Genomic DNA, 17,145 nt, shown 5'->3' with positions numbered 1-17,145 from the left:
ATCAGATGGAAATAATTATCATGTCTGAGTGACCATGCTGAAGAAAGAATTACAGACCCCAAGACTTGGATTATCAAATTACACAAAATCAACACAAAGTCTTTACTGGCTAATAAACGATACATAAGTACACTTTAGTGAGAGCAACAATATTGAAGTACAACTGCACCAAATACAGCATCAATAATATAAAAAAATAAATAGTTTCACTCGCATACTCATCTTCTCAAAGAACATATTATGCAAATGTACTCAGCATCTATAACAGACTCTGGATGGCAGAATAAAACATCCTGCCACCTGTGGCACAAAGATACTTAAAAAAATACAAAAACCCTTAATCTTATGCGGCATCACATTTGCTAGACTTGTGTTGTATACATCTTTACAGTGAAGATTATATCCCAGCTTTTAGTCAGAAAGAAAAATAAGAAAATGCTTATGAAGTTTTAATATACAAAATGAGAATAAACCCTCTTGGAGAAATGCCTGATCCAATTTGAAGCAGGGATGTTAAAACTCAAACTGTCGGAGGCGGAACTGGCTTTGTGTGTGTCTGACTATTTCCCGGAGAGCCACGAAACCAAAGAAGGCCTGAAAAAATCCCAGGAAAAAAAAGATTACGCCTGAAAAGTCTGCATCAATTCAATGACAATGTTTATAAGTGATGGTAAAAATAAAGCAGTGTTTTTCAATAACATACCTGTGTGAGTATGAATAAGGCAAGAACGATGTGGACACCCCTCTCCAGAGGCTGAATGATAAAAGCTTCATAGAACAGCTGGAACAGGATGATTGCAAGCTGAAGGATGGTCAGCAACCAAAATCCAGCCAGCTCTGGCACCTTCAATACAGATAGAATAAATAATCAAGTCTACAGTTATAGTTAACACCTATATCATGTGAAATAATTTTCATGTTTTAAAAATCCATGTTGGAGCAAAGTTAGCTGCTACTAAGTGCCAAAATATAAAGCATCCCAAACTGTTTTGCTTTGGTCAATAGTTAAATACATATTTATGTAATATAGCCGAGTGTAGATTTACTATAGTCTCCATAAAGAATGATAAATATACTATTAATGCTCACATAAGATAACTGTTTGTGTGAGTGACGCAACACCTTCTCTTGCAGGTTCCCAGAATAACCGAGAAAGAGTCTGATCGTCTCAATCAGGGTCATCAGGATGAGGATGGTGATGAGGATGAATTTATAGGGGTCGGACAAAGCAGGATACTGGTAAAACAAGAGACAATTGGATAATTACACCAAACTCTAAATCCTAAGAATAGTTAAGACCAGTTTAAACGGATTTTTAAAGACCATGTGAGGGTTCGAGAATTGTATTGCTCAGTATATAAAATAAAAACTTCTGTATACTGTATGTCAACTTTGGTAGAGAAATTAACATTGTTTTTAATCATTATTTATAAAAAAGGACTGCCTTTTTGCTGGACTATTAATTGACTTCAGTGGTTTATAAAACGCACTCTATAAAACCAGCATAAATTCAAAGATTTTGAATAACAGCTACCGTTTTTTTTTGCTTTAACAGGGTGCAATCAAACTAACCGTATTGCATAAAACGCCCAGTTTCGAATCAGTTGGGCATTAGGCGCATTTTGCATAGTCCGGTTTACCCAACACAAGTCTCATTAATCAAAACAGCATCATTCTCTGCATGTTTTCATCTTTACCTTTACATGAAGCATTACACTTTCACTAATCCACCAAAAGGGGAAGAACCATGTGTTAAAGTACAAAGACATCTGGAGCTTGAGGCTAGAATGAACACGCTTATCTGTAAGAAAAATAGGACAGCGTGGGACACATGAACTGGGTGTACAAGAGAAATATGAACAGCCACTGTAAACAATCCTTTTTTAACAGCTCAGTCCAGCTGCCTCCTTCGTTGCTAATGCTAATTTGCTCATTAGCTTGCGTTCTGAATTCAATTACCATGTGGCATTAACGTGTCATTCTCTGGAATAAAAGGGCGAGCTTGGTCGAATAAAACGTTCCGAGAAATATATTCCAAAGGTTTCCTGAAAGTTTCTGGCAGCTCCATCCTACTAAATGCTCCCTGTTACACACCATGGCAATGCCTGATCTGCACCCGGAACTCGATTTGCGTTTTATCATTTCCGCGCATGCGCTGATGTGTTTACGATATGTTTCCCCACGACTTTATTTATATTGAAACTATATACAAGACAAGACAGAGTAGACGTCAGACAATATTGAAAGATATTTTATCCAAGCAAAGCAATCACAGCAAAAGAAGACACAATCTTGACTTAAGTAACTAAAAGAAGATAAATTGATGTGCAATGAACAATTGATAACTAATATGAAAAGTAAATGTAAATCAATAAACAGACGTAAGATGACATTTCAGACAACAAACAGATGTTAATAGTTTTAATAGCTTTTATTGGGAAGGGGGCCATTCTACCTTTAACATGCACTGTCGACACATGCGCCGAATTGGCCTGGTACAGAAATGATTTGGCATCTGCGATTAATTGTTGTGTAAAGTTTGTTCACATGCATAACTATGGTGCAAATATCTATAGGTTTTTTTTTTGTTTTGTTTTTTTTTTAAAGGGAGGATGCGCATGCGCAACAGCGATATGGCGCAAATCAGGTACGGACAAGGCAACATCATTAGAGAAGAGACGGAACGCTGTGTTGTGTCCATGGAAACCAATTAACTCTCGCGTTTCGCCGAAGCGTGTGTTTAAAAGTCTCCTTTTTGTTTTCTATTTTGATTATTTGCCTTAAATCCTCTGTAACCCTCATAGGAAGGTTTAGTCACACGTGCCATTAAGTAATTTGTCTTTACTAGGACACAACGGCAAAACGTTACAACAATGAATTATTTTAAGAAATATTTAAGAATTATTTTGAAAACTGCAAAAATGTATTTTCTTATTAGAAAGCACATTGGGTTTTAAGATGTTTGTTGTCAACATTGATGGCCAAATTTGGGAGTTTACTGGTTAATACTGTTAAAGTAAAGTTACTCCCATAAAATGGTTTATTGATCATGAAAGGGAAGCAAATATGGCTGCCAGCAGGGCGGGAATAGATCATTTGTGCTGCTCGATATGCTTCGATACATTAAATAACCCTGCAACTCTTCAATGTGGCCACAGCTGAAGTATGTAAATGGTTACTGGGACAAGGAGGACTATGGAGATTTTTTCAGCTGTCCCCAGTGTGGACGGAGCTTCACAGCCAGACCCTTTTTGAAGAAGAATACAGTGACCTCTGTAAAACCTCTGCTGTATGGCAATCCTGTCCAGATGAGAATGGAGTCAGTCCAGTGGATGTGATTTTTGCACTTTGAAGAAGCTGAAGGCTGTCAAGTTGTGATTGGGGTGCCTGGCCTCATACTGAACCACTCAGCTGCAGCCCCAATATGAGTCTACAGCTTTCAAACAGCACACACTGGTGGAAATTTCTGCATCCCTGCAAGAGAAAAGCTGCACCAAACATGACAAGATGTTGGGAGTGTATTGTTTCAGCGTTGGCCAGTGCATTTGCCTGCTTTGTGTAATGGATAAGCACAAAGGTCATGACACTGTCTCAGTTGCAGCAGAAAGGAAAGACAAACAAAGAAAGATGATTTACTTTTGACCAGAATTAGAGCTTCTGAGTGTGCTAGTGCAATTCAATAGGAGATCTGATTCATTTTTTAAGTGGTATTTTGTTCTAGGATTCACCAATTTATAATAGTGTTGTAATACCTGCCATTTAAAGCACTTTAAAATAGAACCCTTTCTGTTAATAAATATGAGAATATTTGGCAAGAAGAAACAAACATACCAGAAAAGAATTTATGAGAAAGATGAGCAGCTTCAACAAATAAGGCAGAAACTTAAAATCCTGCTTCCTTTTTGATTTAATTGCATTCAAGGTTTTTAACAGTTTTTCTTTAGATGGCCTTATGTAAAGCATAACCACGTACAGTCTTTTGATTTTTGGAATGCTTCAGGTGTATTTAATAAAGTAAGACAAGCATTGTCCGTGATGTGTCCATAATTTGATTTAATTTATCATATTTACATTCTCCTGTAGGAATAATTAATCAACAAACAAAATAAATGTCCACAGGGCCAAACCTGCATGGGTTTGACAGTAAATGCAACGCCAGCGCTGCTGAGGGCCGATGGCAAAGGTCATCATGAAATCGATTCAATCGAGGCGTTTGTGTAGGAGTTATCCAGAGTGTCGTAGAAGCGCACACCGGGCTGGTGACGCAGCAGCTTTTCAGACAGTGGGGGGCCAATGGTCGCAGTTTTGCTCTGCATGCTCAGGTCTACATATCTAGACAACAGCAGAGGAACCTTTGGATTGTCAACATGCTGCATAAACGCGACTAATTTCTTTACTTTGAATTAATTACATCTTCACTTTACCTGTGGGATAAATTCAAATATGCTAGAGTATTTAGAGCCATCAGTATGGTTAGAAGAAAGAAGAATCTTTCCAGATTCCCATCATGCAGTGTGTCAGGATAGAAGTTACCTGTAACAGTAGTCATATCAGATGGATCAGGGACGTGGCGTTCTGACAGGTACAATTGAATACTAAAACTTAATTACATTGGGTTACTCTGTTAACCTGATGCACTTTTAGTTATTATGTTTTTAAAATGTTTCCTAATTGCATTGCAGCACATCATCTTTATAGTAACAACTTGTAAACGTTATCAAGTGTGAATAAAAAAATACAGCATTTACCTACAGAATAAGGTTGAAAAGAATTTTTAATAACAGAAATAAATTGAGTGAATGTATGTGAATTTACCTCCAGAGATGAAGTAAACTAGCTGAATGATAAAAGCTCCGAGAAAACAGCCACCTCCGTAGGACAGAGTGAGAAAGTGCAGGGAGATCCCTCTCAGGTGGGTCGGGGTCAGCTGGAAAGATATGAGTGAACCTGCCAGACAGGAAGTGACAACAACAGCACCAGATTGGTTCACTACTTATAGCACTTACTGCAGAAAAATACATCGTTTTTCCTTTTAAGATTTTCAAAGATGCACCATGAGTCCAGCGCTCAATTAAAGAACACGAGTCTCCAATGCTCACATGCAGGTGTGACAAGAGCCTCAGCCAAACCAAGAAGGATGTACTGGGGTGCGAGCTGGAAACACGGCATGGAAGATACTAGCAGGACCTTTCCAGAGAGGGTTTGCTCCACCAGAGCACAGGACTTCCTCTGCAGCTCCGACAAAGCTGCCACCAGTACTGACAGAGTGGCACACACATGGCCTATAGCTGCAAAAGGAGGATGGACAGGGAGGGGTAATGAGAGAGAGGGCTGTGGAACAATTACAGGAGAGGAATGGAGGATACAGGAAAAGAAGAGTGAGAGAGACAAAATCATTTAGACTTGTATGCGCATCATTTGGAGCGTGCAGGTTTGTATGGAGAGAAAACTTACTGATGACTTTGGAGGGAACCAAAGGAGTTTTCTCCATGGAGAGGTAGCAAGTGCTCACCAGCTCCATCAGTGGGGCCAGGAGCAGGAGAGGAAGGATGCTGATCACGTTCATGATGCCGATCGGTAACAGCAGGTCATTCAGGTGAAGGTTTGAGTTCATTGTCTGTATGTAGTAACCAGAGGGGATCTGCAGGAAAAAACATTTTAGCAAAGAAGTGATTCTTGTGGCGTAACCAAGATACCCCCAATGACCCGCCTGTGTAATGCAGACTCTGTACAGCAGCTGAAGGCCGTAGAGAGGAAAGAGTTTGGCCAGAATTTTGACGTTTTCTACGTGTGTTTCGGTGTAATGACCACCGTTATTTTCCTTGGCGCGGTCAAGCCAGGATGCTACATCTCCACTTAGGTGGCGGCGGTGGAGGCAGCACATCTTGAGTGAGTTCAAGAAGACTCCCAGTGTGGTCAGCAATGATCCACCTGGAAAAAAAACAAGAAACAACATAAATAAGTCAGTGGTTCGGCTTGATTCTTGATTCAGACATTTAAGTATCCTCTACCTTTCCTAGGTTTATAGGTGAGTTTGTTGCGCATCATGTGGATGGCAAGTAGAGCCAGCAGCACCGAGGTGAAGGGAATAAGAAAGCCCAGATTTTTGGCCACAGACTGCTGGATGTAAGCAATGCCCAGAAAAACCACTGTGGAGTTCAGGTTAACCAACCAGTAGAACCTAAACACACGGAAATAAAACATTTACATTCAGACCGTCCATAAAGAAGAATTAAAAAATCATCTGCATTCACATCTCAGGTCCACCTACCAGTTAAAGAAAGACATTAGCTGGTGTTGATTGTATCCCTGCAGACTGTAGGCTCCCATGGGACACAGGACAGCCCGAATGCCACCGATGCCCAGTGCAGCAGCCAGAAGGCCGATGTAAAACAACATCTGTTGCTCTCTTGGTTCCAGACGGTGTGTTATGTGATGGGTGTCGATGTAGAAATCTTCAAATGGGAATGCCACCACGGGAAGCATGGCTGTACCTGAAGAACAGAGTAAAAATGGAGCAAGAGTCCAACAAAAGGCTGTTTTAAAGAAGCGTGTGATGAGACACTTGTGATGAGAAAGTGGATCAGTTACCAAAGAAATGTAGAAAAGCACACAAGTAGAGCACTTTGGTCCTTCCCAAGCAGGTGTCAGCAAACCAGCCCACCAGAACGGGAGTCAAGGTGCTGGCTCCTACAAAGCAGAGATTGACCGTTGCAGCCAGGTAGTTACTGTAGCCCAGTCTCACAGTGCAGAAGAGAATCATGTTGCACACAATCCCAAAAAAAGTGAATCTTTCACATAGTTCCACAAGCAGGACACAGATGATAACTTGAAGCTTTTTGCGAGACTTCCTCGGCGAGCCCAGGTCAGGAGTTGAGCTCCTGGAGTGTCGACGATGGGGGATTCTACCTCCTGAAAGTCTCGAAAATTCCCTTGACCCCATGTTAACCGAGCAGATGAGCTGGGTTCTGTGCTGGACGCAGGAATGGAGGACACAGACCTTCTAGGATAGAGCCAGCACAGGCTGCAGCTGGAATTCCTCACTGTGGTGTGAAGCTGCAGACACGTACGATGGACACACCCACCTAAATTGTGCACGTGCTGGCAGCTGATGACCTTTCTGTGTTACTCAGAAGTGCAGAGACCTTACAGATGACACTTTATGTAAAGTTGTATGTTGGAGGCAAGATGACGGAAACAGATTCATCTCAGATGACCAGACACAAACGTGGCAATTTCAGTTTTAGTTATGTGCGTGGCAGGAAGAAATAGGTGTTGTAGTGTTATAGCAAAGAATCTTAAACTATCTAATTTATTTTTTAACTATATTACTATCTTTACTTCCACCAAGGAGGTTATGTGACAACCGATGTTTGGATTTCTTTTGGCATCATAAGTTAAAAGGTTCTGAAAAGCTTTTAATGACATTTTCAGGAAATGAGAATGAGAATGGTAAAATCCTATTAAACATTGGTCATATTCCAGATTTTGGAGACACCTTTAATCTTCCAGAGCTCATATATGATGATCAAAGCCAAGGGCCCTGACCATAAAACAACCTGCTGCTATGTAACCTTGCGCTAACTCCCAATGTGCTTGTTTTAAGGTTGACCAAGATCCATTAAAGCAAGGCCACTCAGATCTCTCTCTCCACTATAACAAACTTATTAAAGATATTTCAAGTGACTGGAGTATGTTTTGAGTGTAACTCACAATATGTGGGGAAATGACCTGTTTGTTTCCATTTGTGACAGAAAAACTTGGAGTCCTTGACTAAGCATACTGAGCATACTGAAATCATTACACACACACACACACACACACGCACGCACGCACGCACGCACGCACGCACGCACGCACGCACACACACACACACACACACACACACACACACACACACACACACACACATTATTGCAAACACCCACAAAATGTCTCATTGGGATGTTAGAGCAGCCCTTCAGTGTATGACTGCATTTTTTATTGTTTGCTGATAATTAGAGTCATAATGTTAGGTGGGAGTGAGACAGAGTGCAGGAGCAGATCAATTGGGTCATTGCCTATGTTACGGAACAGTCAAACATAGCATTTTGTTTGAAGAATGTACATAAACCAAAAGTGCTGAACAAGATTAAACAGTTATGTGTTTTCAGACCCCGCGAGACAAATGCAAATATAGATTTTACCTTATTTACTTTATTAGTACTTTAATTATTGCTTAAACCTTCAATCAAAATGGTTAAAACATATTTTCAGTCAAGAAGCATCCAAAACACAGAAAGATTGCTTCTGACAAATCCAAAAAAAAAATCACTGGGTTCGCACACAAATAGAATTGAGGAAAAATTACATAATTTTTAAGTCAACTTCCTTGAACTATAGGCAAAATAACGTACTAAAACCTTCTGGTAAAGAACATGATTAAAGTAGCTGGAATCTTCAGGTTAACACTCTTTGTTAGGAAGGCGTCAATCGTCGCTATGGATACGGCGTCGGGCTCAGTTTGGGCCGTGATGTATCATGGGAAAACTATCTCCAGCCAGTAAACAAGCGCGAGGAGGAGACTTTTCTACAGACAGACAAAAAAAGGTACCGTAAATAAAAAAATAAAAAAATAAAACACAGGGGTTCAGACCGTATTTATGCACCATGCAATTAACTAATAAATCAGCGATGTTAAAAGTTTATCTCAGGAATGATAACTTCGGTTAGTGCAGCGACTTTGCTAACATTAGCCAACATTTGCTAACCACAACAGAGCTCTGCTAACTTGATTTAAATTGAATGTTCTCGTATATATTTCTGTAACTGTTGCTCATCGCTGCGAAGTTTTAGGACTGGTCTTATCATTACTTGACAGAAACACACAAATCCATTCGTCAATGTCGTGTTTTTATGCAGACCTTGGTTAGATATGCCTGGAGGGGCGGTGCCAAACCGTCTATCTTCCTGCTACAACTCTACCCCTGTCAAAACCAGCCAGAAGCAAGACTTTTCCCCTTCTAATCGTTTGGATAAGGAAGTTTTATCAGACGACGACGAAAGATTTTCTTTCCTGTCTCCAATCTACAATGACAGCTTTGACAGCGACGAAGACCTGGAGCCCAGCGCGTCTCAGAACGTTTCACCTGTCGGGAGCAACAAATCCAGCGTTTCGCCTGTCAGGTGCTGTTAGTGCCTCCTGTTGAATTAAATCAGCCAGCAAACAAAACAAAGCAGCAATTTATAGAACAGTTGGTGATTTTTTGTGACAGGTGTGAGCTGCTGAGAACGCCTTCGGATCAAATATTGAGGGGAACCGATGAGCCTGCTGCCTGTTGTCCCAGTCTCAGTGCATGGGAGCTGTGGCTGGTCAGGAAAGCCAAAGAAGACCGCTTTAATATGCAAAAGAAAGCAAAGGAGGCAAGCAATTGTTTGATTGTTTAGACTATTGTTCTTGCGCCTTATTTAAAACAACTTTTTGGATCCTTAAGCCTGTTATTGGTCTATTTTTTCCATGTTTCTTAGGAAAGTAAACTTAAAGATAGAAGAGAACAAGAGGAAATGAAGAGAGACGAGAAGAAGATTGTCATGGAAGAGAAGATTCAGGAATGGTTAAACATGAAGAAAGAACAGGTAGCCCACCACTGTTTTAAACTCATTATTGTGCTTACCCTTGTCAAATATGGCCAGTTTAACTGTTAATTAGGTTATTTCTTGATCCATTTGCCACTTCCCAACAACATCTGTGTAAAAAAGTCTGTTACAGTTCTATTTAAAAAAATGCTGATGACCTTATCTAAAGAAAGTTCTTCCCTTGGATCTGACTTGATTGTTTTAAAAATTGGAATTACAGATTTGCCTTCTTTGTGCAATTGCAGGAAATAAAAAAACAACTTGTGAGGCAGAGTAAGGAGGAGGAGGAGATGCAGAAGCAGCTGGAAAAAGAGAGGGAAAATGAACAGAAAGCCCAACAAAAGTACAAAAGCTGGTTGAAGAAGAAGAACCAGGAAAAAATGGAATTGGAAAAGAAAGAAAAAGTAAGGTGGACCTTAAATCCTATTTATTGCCTTTAACAACAATGCATCTTTGCACTAGAATCTAGTATTTACAGGAGAACCCAACTAGATATGTTTCTTTTTTTTCCTGGGCAGGAAAAAGCTGCCCTGAAGGAGGAGCGGGATCGAGTGCGCCGCAAAAGGGCAGAAGAGAAATTTAAAGAGTGGCTGGCGAAAGCAAATGAAAAAAGCAGAGACACTCCCAAAACACCCTGTGTTTCAACAAGTAGGCACATTTTGCATGTCTAGAAAAAGAATGAGCCGTACAAAAAAATTAACAAATCCCTTTTCACTCACAAACAAGTAACTAAGAAAAAAATGGTTAAATGCTTTAGCAAATCGACTGAGCTATTCGGGTTTCTTTTACATTTGTTTTTGAAAGCCATCTTAATGATGTACAGTTGATGAAATGTACCTACTATTTTTAAAATGGAAACAGGTTGGCTTTATTGTGCTTTGCTTCGATTTCTTGCAGACCCATTCGACAGGTCCAGCCCTTCACCCGGCTATTTTAATCCCATTCCCTGGAAGCCCATTCACATCCCTCCTCCAGAAAATCCCAAGGAGGAAACCTGCAGCAGGACGCCCCAGAGACAGCACCGATCCAAACAAAGCCCGAGTGTAGCTTTCAGACTGAGAACGCCTGCAAGGCCGGGCCAGTTTCAGAGGAGATGACGGAGCAGACTGACTCCTGCCTTTGTCGTGAATTCACAGTGACTCACCGAACAGAAGCCATTTTTTCCTAAATGGCAGAAAGATTTCGGGTTCTGGTTCAAGACTAGAGAATTTTGATATGATTTTTTTTCGATGTTTTTGGTCGATTCACGTTCACTTTGATGAATTTAAATCAGAACATATAATCTGAAATATTTAAAGTGCCTCTTTCCTTCATGCTGTCAGGCACACATGCTTAAACGTTGGTGATTGGAGGGCACAGCCAAAGATAGACCAAGCTTGGTGAAGTGCCACCTCACACGCACACATTGTTCCGTGTCCAGCTGTGTTCTTGTTCTGGTGTGGGCCGAGATGACGACAGAAGCAAGTGAGGGGGTGGGCAGAGAGAGAGAGGGAGGGAGGGAGCCTGAGATTCAGAGCAGTGTTCATTCTGTGGTCACATCCCACTGTGATACAAATACATGCGGCTTGAGGTAAAACGATGTTTTTGTGTTCAGATGTGCGTAAACCTGCTGTGTTCTCTCACTCGGTCAGCTCTGTGTTGTCAATGATTACTGTGGAATGTCTTGACAGTCAGAAGGAGGGGGGGGGGGGGCTATAAAGTAGGGTATTTTGTGAGCGTGTAACAAACGATTCCCCCATTCTGGAGTCCAAAGATCAGCTGTTAAGACAAAGGTGTCAAGTGTTTACAATCATTAAGGCTGTTTGCTTAGGGGTATTTGCACAGCGAGCCTTGTTAGCAAAGCTTGACTTCATTAAAGATGTAGTCCAGTATTTTCTCCACTCTGTGTTAACCAGAACTAAACCTCAGATGTCCCAGTCTGTCAAACTCAATCTCCACATATTTGCTTCATGACTTCACAACCTTGACATTTTTTTCTGCCCCCCACCCCATCCAGCTGCTCTTTCAGCCTCAACGTCAAAAGAGCGCCAGAGATGCAGTGGTGCAAGTGGGCAGGCGGCTGGAGCTCACACCTCTCCAGGCAGGTAAGGGGTGTGGCCAGAGTTGTCCTGAACTTAAGCTCAGATGAAGAGGAGGAGTGGAGAGCAGAAAAAGTGACGGTCCAAAGGGCACAGCTAAAGACCAGGCTTTAGAAGGGGGGGGGGTATGTTGTCATTTAAATACGGAAATACTTTTCTGAGCGCTGTTATTTCTTCAGGATTATGGAACCGTGCAGGATGATTGCCTTTTTTCTGGAGTTTTCTGTTTGCCGAGTGTTTCCTGTCAGTGTGTGAGGGCCAGTGGCAGAAGGTGTTGGAGGAGATATTACTGTTCCATCATTTTATCTCCCCAACATCACATTCAGCTGAATCTCTGTTGCATCAACTGCCGTCCTCCCTTTTCCAGGATGTGACCGCTGTTTCTGCAGTATATAGTCAGCAAATAGTCTTTGTTGTTATTGACACGACTTGGTGGAAAACCAGTTCTTTTTAGAGACAGGCTCCCGGCTCAGGCGTTTGAGACTCCGCATATGCGTGTGTTTACATTTCTTCCAAAACCATGCAGTCGGCAGCTCCGGAGGTCGAGGACTCTTTCGATTTTCTATTCAAAATCATCTTGGTCGGGGACTCGAATGTGGGGAAGACCTGCGTGGTCCAGAGCTTCAAGTCTGGCATATTCATGGAGAAACAGCAGAACACGATTGGGGTGGATTTCACTGTTCGTACTCTTGACATCGATGGCAAAAAGGTGAAGGTAAGCGTTTTTGGGTTGTTTTTTTTATTAATCAATCATTTTGTTCCTGTTTCAGCTTATTTGAGTTTTCATCAAACCTGTTTCTGGAGTTTCTAAATTGCATGTTCATCTTCATAATTCAACAAAAACAGGGCCAAATGAGACGCCTCGTGTAAACAGTCATTTGCTTATTTTTAGGTTTGTTCTTTCTTTACAAGAGGAGTGGCGTACATGTGTTAGCTTTATGGGTGTGTTAATCCGTTAAGTGCCGGGATACCCGCCTCACCATTGACCCAAGTCAAAGGATCAGCGTGTGTGGATGTTCGGATGCAGTTTTCCTGTCATCTTATCGATGTGCTTGATCCGTATCCCTGTTGCAGATGCAAGTGTGGGACACAGCGGGGCAGGAGCGATTCCGCACCATCACTCAGAGCTACTACCGCAGCGCCCACGGGGCCATGGTGGCCTACGACATCACACGTCGCCCGACGTTTGAGTCCGTTTCCCACTGGATCAGGGAGGTAGAACATTATGGAGCTGCCAGTGTGGTGCTGATCCTCATTGGTGAGCCAAAACATCAAAATTAGCCAGTGGTTGCAGCCGTTTCCTGAGCATCCACCAATGACATTTGCCTCCCTGCAGGTAATAAGTCAGACCTCCAGGCTCAGAGGCAAGTGTTGTTCGAAGACGCCTGCACACTGGCAGAAAACAACGGCGCTCTGGCTGTCCTCGAAACCTCAGCCAAGGAGGCTCAAAATGTGGAGGCAGCCTTCACCCTCATGGCCCGGGAACTGCTGGCACGCAACGGCACGAATATGGCGGAGGAGTTCCTCCGAGACTCCCCTCAGCTGATGCTGAGCAACAGCTCCCACTCCATCCTGGGCACCGGGGCCTCGGATAAGAAGTGCGGATGCTGATGTGGGACGGTGACACTGGTTTGAGGTAGTTTCTAGGGAAACTGGTGATGTGTGTGTGTATGTGGGAATTTTTGCATTGTTAAATTGTATTTATATCAATTTTAGCGTGTCACAATACTGTGAAATGGCTGTATCACAATACAGGAAGAATGCTAGACTGGAAGACACGTTTGGTGTTTGACTCCTTTAAATCAGTCTTTCAGTTCATCTGCAGATGTCCAGTTTCAATCTGCATTAAAGGTCTGTTACATATACAGCTATCGTACTGCATTGCTAACAATGTTTCTCTCACAAAGTTACTCAATTACAGAAAATCCTCATCAATAAATTATAAAGAGAGCACCATTTTCGTTTAAGTGGAAACTGATCATTTTAAAAAGTCAAGCAACTATTCTACAATAAAATCACTGTACCGATACCGTTCATGTCATCTGAAATATGCCACTGACGACAGAGCAACTAGTTTAGTAAACATCTGAGTGCAAAAGTGTAAAATATAAAGTCCATCTTAATCTGATTGTTGTCTATATAAGGTAGAGAATTAAAACACATTAATTTATGTGTTTCCTTTTCAAAAAAAATCCAGGAATACAGCAGTAGCATGACATCAATCAGAACGTTAAACGTAATCTTGTTCCTTGTACCTAAAGCTTCAGATCATTGCCTTTGCAGGTTGCATGGCACTTCAAAGCCTCCCATTATCAGAGGCATGGATTAGAAGACGGAACCATTAAACTAGGTCTAGTGGACGGCTGTGAGGTAAGGAAACATGGCCCACTCATCCTAATCCAGAGGCCAACCCTCCTCCTGGAACACCAGCTCCACTGCCTCCTTCACGTCCTGCACCACAAAAGACGGCTGTGTCAGACTGGGGTCAAAGCTGAAGTCCCTGTGACCGTGGAAGATGCGCTGCTCGGTGACGGTCTGGGAGGGGTCAGAGGGCAGCTCCTCCTGGTCCCTGCTGTACACCCCCGTGCACACCAGTATGGAGCGGCAGGATTCTGGGCGGGCCACTTCAGCACCATCTGCTGAGGTCGCGCTAGGGCCGCCATCAACGGCGTCTGCCTCAGAATCTGCACCCCTCTCGCCACTCTTCGCCTGCATCTGGGCCTTGGTACTATGGGATGTGTGGAGATAGCGATTGTAGAAGTTGGCTCCGTAAATGTCAGCCATGGGGTTATCACTACAAAGGAAAAAAATTATTAATTCAAATGTTTAAAGACTGGAGGGAATTTTATTTTATGTGGAAAAAAATGAAGGTTGATTTCAAAATTTCCCAGCACGTTGTTGACATATACTTAGTTTTTATCTTATTGTGTGAGATACTCAGGAATTTATTGTTAGAAATCAGATATTGTGCTGTGGGTTATTACAATGTACTTACATTACATTTAAGTGTAAGTTTAAGTGTATATCTTAAAAACATTTGTATTATTATTTGTAGACATTTCCCACAATCTGCCTTCTCACCACTTGGTGCTGACAAATCTTACAGGGAGGCTGACAAGTCAGGCTTGATGTTTGAGTTCTGCAAATAGCACACGCCAACATGTAGCGCACCCAAAGGAGCTGTTAGCATCTTGCTAACTTCACTTTTATGGGATCAAAACCTGGATTTGAAAAAGGGTGTGTACGTGCATCGTCCTGTGATTGGAACATGTCGGACTGAGACGCTTAGTTGATTGTGCCGGTAGGTTTGGTAACTCACCCGATAGCGTAGAGCCTTTTCACAGGAGTGGTCCAGCCCAGACTCTCAGCCTGCTGTCTGACCAGCAGCTCTGCGTAGTTGTAGGTCACCACACTGGGTTTACCGATCAGAGCCTCGTACCTTAACTCGTGGCCGGTCACCTTCTTGTAAAGATTCTCTAAGCACACTAGGAACATCCCATGTCCAAACCTGTAGCACCAGAATCAGTTGGAGTAAGAGTGAATTATAAAATGTCTTATATCTCGAATAGCACAGACGGTACCTGGGATTCCTCGCCTCTGCCATCCACAGCAGGTCCATGTTACAGGCCAGGACGGGAATATGAGGGTACCGCGCTGCGTTCCAAGTATTGTCTGGGTTCCCATTTGTCATTAGCACATCAGTAATGAGCTGGAGGTTTGTCTCCCATCTGATTGGCTCCCCGAACAAGATAACAGCTGTTGAAGGTACAAACATTACATGAGGCTGATATTAATAGAAATATTGACTGTGGGGAAATTTACCCTCTATTGGCCGTAAGCCCTTTGTGGGTGGTATCTGTAGAGATGATAAGATATCGTAGTTACTGGTAGCAACAACACACACAAAAAGCTTCAATATTATTAGTACTTACACTATCTTTGGGCCTCCTGTTGTGATCTACAACATCCAGTACTGGATATGCTTCTCTGAGCATATCTATAGTGACAACATCCTGGAAGCCCAGACTAGGGTAGGTTAAAGTCTAACACATGGACATAGAGCAGCAAACACACACACACACACACACACGAGATTCCAACCAACCCATCTCTCTTGACTTAACTACTTATAGGTTCACTGACAGAGAGGAAAAGGAAAAAAAAGTGAGACAACGATTAAATGCTGACAGCAACGTTGAACATGGGCAGAACTGCACAAGTAAACAAAGCACGCACATATTTAAGGTCAAATCTCTGTCATAGGATACTTGTGAGCGACCTCCTCCACAGGACCTTGTCCTGACACCAACACACACATTTTATGGAACTGGGTGAACATACGCAAAGGACTGTGGGACAGCATCACCTGGTCTGGAGACACCTGAAGTAGAGTGTTGGGAATTTAATTTAACTTCACGATAACAGAGGAGGACTTGAAGGCAAAGGACACATTTACCTCCACATCGAGCAGATGTGACAAATGCTCCGCTTTGGCCTGCCTCATGCAGTTCCCAGCATTGGTGACAAACACCACGGGGACCTTGTATTTCCCATTACGGTCCACCAAGTTTCTAAAACACTGCTTGGCTGCAGGGATGGGCGTGCGGCCCCGAACCAGCACACCATCAATGTCAAAGAGGAGACCAAAGGAGTTGGGGCCCTGAGGAGACGACAGGGACAGAGAAAGGAGGAACATGCAGTATGAACCAAAGAGGTTATTTATTAACCTGCCCTCACGCCACAAGCTGATAACTCAAAAATCTCATCATTTCAGACAGAGAACCAGTGGAACTTTAATCCTGAACTATATAAATGAGACACACTGAAGACATAAAGTCGCTTATAAGTGATGAAGAGATTGTGATATTATAATCATATTACACATCATATAACTATTGTGCTGCCAATTGACTTCAGTAATTTCGGCGTTGCCCTTTAAGATTGACAGACGGGACAAACGGTGCCAGAAACCATTCTTTTCCTTTCATTTTTATACAATCAGGTGTGGTTAAACCGTCCACTTACAGGGCTATAATTTCGTGAGCTCCATAACGGCGCAATGAGCGGTTTTGCTGCAGCTTCACAGCTTGATTTCACCAGCTGCCACCCAGTTTTCCAACGTCTCAATCTCTGCATTTCTCCAGGCACTTCTGTCAAAAAGAGAAGCGGTGAAGGACACGAGCCAGCTGGGTTTCGCTAAAGGCAATAAAAACCCTACTCACCCTGCAACTTTAACGAATGAACAGATGGGTCATTGTACCTCAAACATCTAGAGTCAACACTAAATTCTGCGCTATCTCCTCATGTTGATAGCGTAGCTGCCATCACTCAGTAAACGCTTCCCCTCTGCAAACGGGTCTGACAACCACCACTGCGCATGCGCACAACTGCCCGGAGCTGAACGCACTTCCGGATACGTCACGTTGTGACTCGATGAATTTCAGCAGAAATG

General features: G+C 42.4%; 5 protein-coding genes across 7 annotated transcripts; 2 read left to right on the top strand and 3 right to left on the bottom strand.

Annotated features, from left to right (window-relative positions):
- Nucleotides 1-78: 78 nt before the first annotated feature.
- tmem17 (transmembrane protein 17) lies at nucleotides 79-2,134 on the bottom strand. Its single transcript, XM_003967383.3, has 5 exons — nucleotides 1,960-2,134; nucleotides 1,698-1,801; nucleotides 1,123-1,236; nucleotides 704-844; nucleotides 79-594 (listed from the first exon to the last, which is right to left on the bottom strand). The coding sequence occupies exons 1-5, from the start codon at nucleotides 2,066-2,068 to the stop codon at nucleotides 514-516; spliced, it is 549 nt and encodes a 182-aa protein (XP_003967432.3). The 5' UTR covers nucleotides 2,069-2,134; the 3' UTR covers nucleotides 79-513.
- Nucleotides 2,135-3,066: 932 nt separating this feature from the next.
- On the top strand, nucleotides 3,067-3,642 carry LOC105416919 (E3 ubiquitin/ISG15 ligase TRIM25-like). Its single transcript, XM_029842073.1, is given in 3 exon segments — nucleotides 3,067-3,157; nucleotides 3,160-3,289; nucleotides 3,321-3,642. Coding segments are annotated over 3 exon segments (543 nt in total).
- A 422-nt stretch (nucleotides 3,643-4,064) lies between these two features.
- LOC115251084 (solute carrier family 15 member 5-like) lies at nucleotides 4,065-6,943 on the bottom strand. The gene is made up of 9 exons (XM_029842072.1): nucleotides 6,592-6,943; nucleotides 6,272-6,494; nucleotides 6,012-6,181; nucleotides 5,711-5,931; nucleotides 5,455-5,641; nucleotides 5,100-5,331; nucleotides 4,816-4,947; nucleotides 4,425-4,533; nucleotides 4,065-4,332 (listed from the first exon to the last, which is right to left on the bottom strand). The coding sequence occupies exons 1-6, from the start codon at nucleotides 6,941-6,943 to the stop codon at nucleotides 5,120-5,122; spliced, it is 1,365 nt and encodes a 454-aa protein (XP_029697932.1). The 3' UTR covers nucleotides 4,065-4,332; nucleotides 4,425-4,533; nucleotides 4,816-4,947; nucleotides 5,100-5,119.
- Nucleotides 6,944-9,503: 2,560 nt separating this feature from the next.
- LOC115246456 (ras-related protein Rab-19-like) lies at nucleotides 9,504-13,650 on the top strand. 2 transcript variants are annotated; one of them, XM_029841909.1, is made up of 8 exons: nucleotides 9,504-9,615; nucleotides 9,861-10,019; nucleotides 10,134-10,263; nucleotides 10,513-11,185; nucleotides 11,612-11,699; nucleotides 12,220-12,402; nucleotides 12,768-12,951; nucleotides 13,030-13,650. In XM_029841909.1, exons 4-8 carry the CDS (start codon nucleotides 11,064-11,066, stop codon nucleotides 13,302-13,304), a joined length of 852 nt encoding a protein of 283 aa, XP_029697769.1. In that variant the 5' UTR covers nucleotides 9,504-9,615; nucleotides 9,861-10,019; nucleotides 10,134-10,263; nucleotides 10,513-11,063; the 3' UTR covers nucleotides 13,305-13,650. The 2 variants fall into 2 exon arrangements, with proteins under 2 accessions (XP_029697769.1, XP_029697768.1); XM_029841908.1 differs by having other exon boundaries at nucleotides 12,220-12,408.
- Nucleotides 13,474-17,069, bottom strand: LOC105419375 (haloacid dehalogenase-like hydrolase domain-containing 5). Of its 2 annotated transcripts, none has more exons than XM_029841907.1 (9): nucleotides 16,916-17,069; nucleotides 16,719-16,843; nucleotides 16,150-16,353; nucleotides 15,962-16,074; nucleotides 15,626-15,719; nucleotides 15,516-15,549; nucleotides 15,275-15,449; nucleotides 15,013-15,201; nucleotides 13,474-14,487 (listed from the first exon to the last, which is right to left on the bottom strand). In XM_029841907.1, exons 2-9 carry the CDS (start codon nucleotides 16,827-16,829, stop codon nucleotides 14,088-14,090), a joined length of 1,320 nt encoding a protein of 439 aa, XP_029697767.1. In that variant the 5' UTR covers nucleotides 16,830-16,843; nucleotides 16,916-17,069; the 3' UTR covers nucleotides 13,474-14,087. The 2 variants fall into 2 exon arrangements, with proteins under 2 accessions (XP_029697767.1, XP_029697766.1); XM_029841906.1 differs by having other exon boundaries at nucleotides 14,088-14,487; nucleotides 16,719-16,840.
- Between the last annotated feature and the right edge of the window lie 76 nt (nucleotides 17,070-17,145).

This window comes from Takifugu rubripes, chromosome 9 (genome assembly GCF_901000725.2).
Source record: "Takifugu rubripes chromosome 9, fTakRub1.2, whole genome shotgun sequence".
Lineage (NCBI taxonomy): Eukaryota > Metazoa > Chordata > Actinopteri > Tetraodontiformes > Tetraodontidae > Takifugu > Takifugu rubripes.
Note: the sequence above shows the minus strand (reverse complement) of the source record. Positions and strands in the feature narration are given on the sequence as shown.